The following is a 7,109-nucleotide window of genomic DNA, read 5'->3' as shown; positions in this document are numbered from 1 at the left end:
GGGGGGTCCCCCGCAGAGGGGCCGTGTCCCCCCCCCCATCCCACTGGGGGCGAGCTCTGGTGTGTGCTTTGGGGCGCCCTGCTCTGGAGGGACGGCTCCTTCCCGGAGCTGTGCCCTCGGCCTGGCTTTGGCTGTTGCCATCCCTAAAACCAGAGGCTGCGCGGGAGGTGGCTGGGGGGGGTCTGCGTGTCCCATGCGATGGAGATGGGGCAGGACTTGGTGGCAAAGAGCTGGTGTGAGCCTGTGGCAAAGCGGGGACCAGGAGGTCTTGGGCTGTGCTGGGAGCATCCTTGTCTTCTCCCCAGAACCTTCCCATGGGGCAGTAAACTGAAAAAAAAAAATGAGGGAGAAGCAGTTTTGTAAAATTTGGAGGAGAGCTGTGAGCCCCAAAGGCCTGGAGGGCTGATCCTGGAGCTGCTGGTCACTTCTGCCAGGCCACCAACTCCTGCGAGCCTTGCTGTGGAGGTGGTAGGGGATGCCAGGAGGGTTGAGCCTGTCACTTTGCTTCCAGCCAGGTGGGCAAAGCTTTCTCCTGGGTATTCCATAAAGTCACCCAGTGGTTTTGGCTAAAAATGACCTCATGTCCCCAAGCAAGGGTGGCTTGACTTCACCCTGCTCCTTCCATGTGTCAGTCCTCTGTTTGAGAGGATTGGTTGTGTGGCCCCCATCCCTGCAGTGACTCTGGGTGCTGCCTGGAACCAGTGCCTGCTCCCCAAATTGGCAGTGCCCAGCCAGAGGTGCTGCCCTCTCCCCTGGGACAGACCCTTGTGCCAAGGCCAGCCGGGGACAGCACTTGACTCCCATTTCCAGCAGACACCGAAGGGTGTCTGCCCCAGGATTGCCTGCCCCAGTGTCACTTGCTTGGGTGACAGCACAACTGGGGACTTCAGTCCCTGTCTGTCTGCTTCCTGTAGGACCCATCCCACAGCAAAAAAAAAAAGTAAGCAGAGCACCAAGTCAGCTTGTTTGTGAGCAGAGCTTTGATTGACAGAGATGGAGGAAGAACTTGAGATAATTCAAAGGAAATTGCCTTGATTTTTTTCATTATAAAAGTGTGTAGGGGTGCATTTTAACGTACAGATGTAGGACTTACAGAGCCGCCCAAAGCTGCTTGGCTCTGCAGGCCAGAGCGTGGCACAACCCCTTGTACCCCAGTTGTGGTAGGACAGTGCTGGGGGACCTAACGGGGTTCGGACCTCTCGTTCCATCCAGGATGTGTGACCGCAACGGCGGGCGGCGGCTCCGGCAGTGGCTGATCGAGCAGATCGACAGCGAGCTGTACCCTGGGCTCATCTGGGAGAATGAGGAGAAAACCATGTTCCGCATCCCGTGGAAACATGCTGGGAAGCAGGACTACAACCAGGAGGTGGATGCCTCTATTTTCAAGGTAGGGACAGATGCTTAATGACTTTTCTCCACGGTTTCTGGGCTCAGCAATGCTGTTTTTTTCCTTGCTGACAGTCCTGCTGGTGGGGGATGTCCACGCTGTCTGTGGGTTTTGCATCTCTAACCCCTGCAGGAGATGCTTCATCCTGCACTTGGTCTCCCAGGCTCTCTTTGGGGGTATTTATTCCTCTTTGTCAAATGCTGGTGCCAGGTTTAGGTTTGTTTTCAGCATGCTTGAATCCTGGTCTGACATGAGAAGGAGCTTGATGTGTTCCTTCTGACCTGCTCTGAACTTCTTATCAGGCTATTCTTGATAAAGGGCTGGATTTCCCATTTAAAAAAAGACTTTGCAGGAGGGAAAGAAGCCTTGGATTTCACTGAAGGGGGGGGGGGGGTTTTGATTTCCAGTTTTGGGGAAAAACTGGAAAATTCCATCCTGAACCAAAAAGGCCAGGCTCTTCCCCAGGAATTCCCTTCCCTCTGCCCCCACTTCCAAATATTTTTACTGGTAAGAGAGTTCATTTTCAGGGCAGTGACAGCTGATTAGTGGCTGGTTTGGGAGCACTGGGTTATGAGGACGGCACTGAATTCAGCCATCTGAAAATACATAAATATCTATAAAATAAGTGTGTACATTTAAAAAATAGTGTGTTTTGTGGTCTCCATTATTCATATTTTTGTAATCTCCCTTCAGTGGTAAAATGTATTCTCCCATCAAAAGCACAAATGATGTGCTGATCTTAAAAGGAAACCAGCTGTCACTTACTAGTCAGGAGCTGGAAAATGAGGCTTTCTTTGTTTTTTTTTTTTTAATTGAGGTGCTTCAGCAGTGATTCCAGCAGCTCCTGAACTGTTGGTGCAGAGATGAACCCACCTATCATGATCTTGGCCTCTGCTTTTTAAAACCCAGGTGCTGCAGCCCTTCCTGCACCCGAGCGCATCGCTGGGGCAGGTGGGTGCTGCTCTGCACCCAGATACCCATCCCCACATGTGGCGGCTGGGCACATGTCTGCAGTCTAGGAGCGAAACGATGAATATGCATGGAATGGTTGAGAGGGTGCAAGGGGCAGAGAGGTGGGGAGAGCAAAATGCTCTCTGCAGCCCCAGCTCCTTTGCCCCTGGGGGTTGAGGAGATCTGCAGAGCTCAGTAGTGTGGAAGATTTTTTTTTTGTTGCTTTGTTTTAGGCCTGGGCTGTTTTCAAAGGCAAGTTCAAAGAAGGTGACAAAGCAGAGCCGGCCACGTGGAAAACGCGACTGCGCTGCGCCTTGAACAAGAGCCCTGACTTTGAGGAGGTGACGGATAGATCCCAGCTGGACATCTCTGAGCCCTACAAGGTCTACAGGATTGTGCCGGAGGAGGAACAGAAATGTGAGTGCCCTGATAAGGGACTGACCCCCAGGTATGGGTTGGTCCTGTGAGTTGCCATGGGCTTGTGCTGTGGAGCTTCCTGGCCAGATGCTGCTCTTCTGCTGTGATGCTTTGCTTGTCCTGCTTTGCAGATGTCCCCTGTGTCACTGCGGTGGCAGGGAGGGGAGGAGGAAGGACAGGCTGTTTTTTATTACCCTCCAAAACAGCTGCTTAGGAAGTAGGGGATAACTGCAGCATTGCATGACCTTCCATCCCATAAGGATGTGATAAGGGCCAATCCAAAATCTCTCCCCTCCTCGAGGGGCTGCTTGAGCCCCAACCCCTTGTCCTCCCAGCGGCCTGCCTGGGGCGGATGGCAGGGAGCTGCAATAAATCCCTCCTCTCTTGGCAGCAGTGATTAGAGCAGCAGTAATTTCGCAGAGAGCAGTTGCTGCTGCGATGTCCGGTGTGGCGCAGGTCATGCTAAGTATATCTCCATTTGTGGTTAGGCAAGTGTATGCTTTTTTCCTTTTTTTTGAGGAAAAAGACTTGGGGGGGAGGGGGGGGGCGGCGGAGAAAAAAAAATCTCTCTGTCAGGAAATCTGCCTTTAGCATCTCGGTCTCCTCCAGCCACGTTCACATGGGGGCTGTGCTGCCGCTATGCAAATGGCACTGCAGGTTCCCACCGGCAGCACGGGGCGGCTGGCGGAAAAAAGGAGAAGCAGCAGCAGCAGCCCTGGTCTCTGGGGTGCTCAGAAGAAAAACCCCAACCCCTTACTCTAGCTCTGTCTCTGCTACTGGCCGAATTTTTGATTTGCCTCGTTGCTGGTCACTGTGCACTGGGGTAATGGGTTGCAAACTGGTCTTGAAAAGCTGCTCTGGGTGGAGGGGGCTGTGAGCCCCCCTGAGGTGCTGTTACATGGCTGTGCTGTGGTTCTCGGTTTCATAACTTTCACGGCGTGAAGGGTTTCTAAAACCCAGTGGTGAGAAGAGCTGTGGCAGGGGGGTGGGTGTGCTCACTGCATCCTGGCCTCTCCTTCCAGGCAAAGCGGGCATTGCCAATGGGAGCAGCCTGAATGATGTCACGGAGATGGACTGCAGTTCCTCTGCAATTGATGACCTCATTAAAGAGGTAAGCCCTCACGGTGGCTGCAGGTTGCCTTGGCTGGAGGTGGATGGATGGCAGGCAGTTGCCTGATGATAGAGCGTTGCCTTCCTAACATTCCATCTGCAAAGCTTTGAGAATCTGCCTGGCAAGTGACAGCGGGTCTCGCAGCTCATTCATGCGAGCCAGCACTGGGACGTGGTTGCCAATGGCTTTTGATTTGCATCCCAGGCAGGCGAGACCTTCACCAGGGGCCAGCTCTGTTCCCCTTCTCAGCTGTGTCACCTTGGGCTGCTTCTGCTCAGTAGCTCTTGAGACTGTTATTTGAGTGTACAGCCTGGGCAATGCCAAACTGGCTCTTTTTAACCAAAAAAGTTCATTGGCATCCTGCTGGCATTGCCTTTTGGACCCTTTCTGAGCACTGCAAGTGTCTCTGTGCAGGGCAGGGGCTGCCCAGGGCATCAAACCCGCTCTTGATCCCTGTGTCTGGTCTCGCACAGCCCCCCTGTGTCGATGAATACCTGGGGATCATCAAGCGAAGCCCCTCACCCCCCCAGGAGACCTGCAGAAACCCCCTGATACCCGACTGGTGGGTGCAGCAGCCCAGCCCTGGTAAGTAGCTGACAGCGTGTGCAGAGTTTAATGGAACTGAGCTTTTTGCCTGGGGCAGAAAAAACTTACTGTACAGAAATGGGTAATGGACAACAGTTGTGTTTTATCTTCCTTATTAAGAATGCTTAAAGTACTAATTATGAACACTGTGATTGGTAGCAGGCACCCAAGAGTGTGGGGTGCCTGAGGTTGAATCTAGTGGGGTGCCTGAGGTTGAATCTAGTGGGGTGCCTGAGGTTGAATCTAGTGGGGTGCCTGAGGTTGAATCTATTGTGTGGGAGCTGGGAAGCCTGATGTGCCTGGGAGGGAAAACCGGGGGGCTGGTGGAGAGGAGAGGCAGGGATTGAGGTTTGGGAGCTGGGCATGGAGGCACAACTCTGCTTTCTCTGCCCCCAGCGTTGCCCCTGATGAACGGATACTCTGGCTACGAGCAGCATCATTCGGGTAAGGCAGTGTCCCTGCTTGGATGTAGACTGTGGCCATCAAAAGCCTTTCTGGGGCTCATAGTGTGTGTCGTGGCAGAAGGTGGCTCTAACTCTGCTCCCTGCCTTGGGGGGAGGCTTTGCTCTGGCTTTGGGAGGTCCCGTGCCCTCCTGAGTACCCACAGGGTTTGCACACTGAGCAGGGACGCATCCTGCTTGTTGTCCCATGGCCCTGGCATGGGGGGGGGGCTCTGCTCTGGGATGCTGGGATCAGCTGTACCTTTAGTGTGGGGAGATCTGCCCACAGCAGGGAAGTGTGGAGCAAAGGCAGGAGGAAGGGGTTCAGTATCGGGGGCTCTCGCTTGCTGATCAGCATTGCTACCAGGCTGAGTGCTGGAGATGTCCTCTAGCAAGGAGGATGTCTCCTTCATCAAGGGAGACTTGCTCACAGGAAATTTTGCCACTCTCGCAGCGTTTGGGCATTGGCAGTGTTTGTCTTCTCCTGATGGGTGGTGTATGTGTCCGTCTGTCCCCTCCTCCCAGGTTACTCCCAGATGGTGATCAACTTCTTCTATGGCGGGAGGCTGGTGGGCCACATCACCACCTCGTGCACCGAGGGGTGCCGGATCTCGCTCAGCCAGCCCTCCAGCCATGGCGAGAAGCTGTATGCCCCAGATGCCCTGGAGCACGTGCAGTTCCCCTCGGCAGATGCCATCCAGAATGACCGCCAGAAGCAGATCACCAGGAAGCTCTTTGGGCACCTGGAGAGGGGTGTCCTCCTGCACAGCAACAAGCAGGGCATCTTCATCAAGAGGCTGTGCCAGGGCAGGGTCTTCTGGAGCGGGAACACCATGGTCTACAAGGACAGGCCCAACAAACTGGACCGGGATGAGGTGGTGAAGATATTTGACACCAGTTTCTTCTTCAGAGGTTTGTAGGAGCATTTCTCTCTTTCTCTTCATCCACTTGGTGGGGTTGAAAGGGTGGAACCCTTGGCCTTGGAGCACTTTGGAGTCATCGCTCCCCATCACCGATGGGTTACCCAAGTGCTCTGGATGAGTAGCTGCTGCTACCAGATCTGGAAAGGAACAATCTGGTGTCTTGTGCCACTAGAAAACTCCTCCTGGTTGGAGGCTTTGCACAAAAAAGCTGGCTCCTCTTGAGCCCCCAGCTTTCTTCCACGGCAGGGTGCTTGGTCCTGAAGCTGTGTAGCAAAGGCTGGCAGCTTCCATCTGTTCCCTTCTCCTTGCAGAGCTGCAGCAGTACTACAACAACCAGGGCCGCTTCCCAGACAGCAGGGTCATGCTGTGCTTTGGAGAGGAGTTCCCAGATGCCGTGCCCCTGCGGTGTAAGCTCATCCTTGTCCAGGTATGGAGGGCTGCCCTTTGGAGCACTGCTGCTGAATTTCCCCCCTTGTCTGGACCATGTTCCCCTCTTTCCCACACAAGCAAGGCTCTAGCTTCAACCCCTGGAGCCACAGACCATTGGGGTGCCTGAATTGGTTGGGTGGCCAGAGTACTAGCTTATCCACAGCCTCTGGAGAGGTGCTTGGGCTGTTGCTTGTCAGACTCCTTGATCTAGGTAGATCGTGTTTGCAAACAAAGCTCCCAAGTGGCAAAAGCTTTTCTAAAGCACTAGGAAATCTGTTCTCTTCCTCCTGTTCCTGCCTTTTGACACTGGGACCTCTGCCCTCTCCTGTGGGAAATGAGGGAATAGATCCCTGGAGTGATCAAGTTAAGGGACAGACTCAAGCTGAGTGGCCAACCAGATTCGGTCAACCATGGTGGAAAGCAGCAGGGCTGGGAAATCCTTGGGAGGGTGAAGGATGGGATGGGATGAGAGAGAGGGAGTCCCCATGGCCCTGGCCAGAAACTTCTCCCTGGAGAAGCTGATGCAATCCTCAGATCTCAAAGCCTTGTGGCAACACATGGGATGACTTGGGAGCCTGCACCCAGTGTGGGACCCCCTTGGGCCAATAAGGCTGTGGCAGCAGGGATATGGCATGGAGGGTATAGGGAGGGTGTTGCATCCACCCTTGAGCAAGCAGACACCCACCAAGTCTGTGAGGTCCTGGAGGGGATTTTACAAGTTCAGAGACCGGTCCTAAGCCTCCCTGCACAACTTTTTGACCTGGTCACCTCTTCTTCCTTGGGTGTCTGCACCAGAGGATCATTCTGCATGTGCTGGGATGTCCCCCAGCTTGTCCTGACCTCCCTAGAGCTCTGCTGGGAGAGGA

At 54.2% G+C, this 7,109-nt stretch overlaps 1 protein-coding gene across 2 annotated transcripts in view; it reads left to right on the top strand.

Moving 5' to 3' along the window:
- The first annotated feature begins 38 nt into the window (after positions 1-38).
- IRF8 (interferon regulatory factor 8) overlaps positions 39-7,109 on the top strand; it is a 7,864-nt gene continuing 793 nt past the window's right edge. Inside the window, exons 1-8 of one of the 2 annotated variants that reach the window (XM_035902594.1) lie at positions 39-59; positions 1,213-1,387; positions 2,572-2,755; positions 3,778-3,866; positions 4,340-4,451; positions 4,848-4,895; positions 5,417-5,803; positions 6,126-6,241. In XM_035902594.1, the coding sequence (XP_035758487.1) occupies positions 1,214-1,387; positions 2,572-2,755; positions 3,778-3,866; positions 4,340-4,451; positions 4,848-4,895; positions 5,417-5,803; positions 6,126-6,241 (1,110 nt within the window). In that variant the 5' untranslated portion in view covers positions 39-59; position 1,213. Of the gene's footprint in view, positions 60-109; positions 448-1,212; positions 1,388-2,571; positions 2,756-3,777; positions 3,867-4,339; positions 4,452-4,847; positions 4,896-5,416; positions 5,804-6,125; positions 6,242-7,109 lie in introns of those variants that run through there. The other variant, XM_009647192.2, reaches the window with a different exon arrangement.

The sequence above is a fragment of the Egretta garzetta genome, unplaced genomic scaffold (assembly GCF_000687185.1).
Source record: "Egretta garzetta isolate BGI_Z169 unplaced genomic scaffold, ASM68718v1 scaffold39, whole genome shotgun sequence".
NCBI classification, from domain to species: Eukaryota; Metazoa; Chordata; class Aves; order Pelecaniformes; family Ardeidae; genus Egretta; species Egretta garzetta.
The sequence above is the reverse complement of the archived record's forward strand: the minus strand, read 5'-3'. Positions and strand labels throughout refer to the sequence as shown.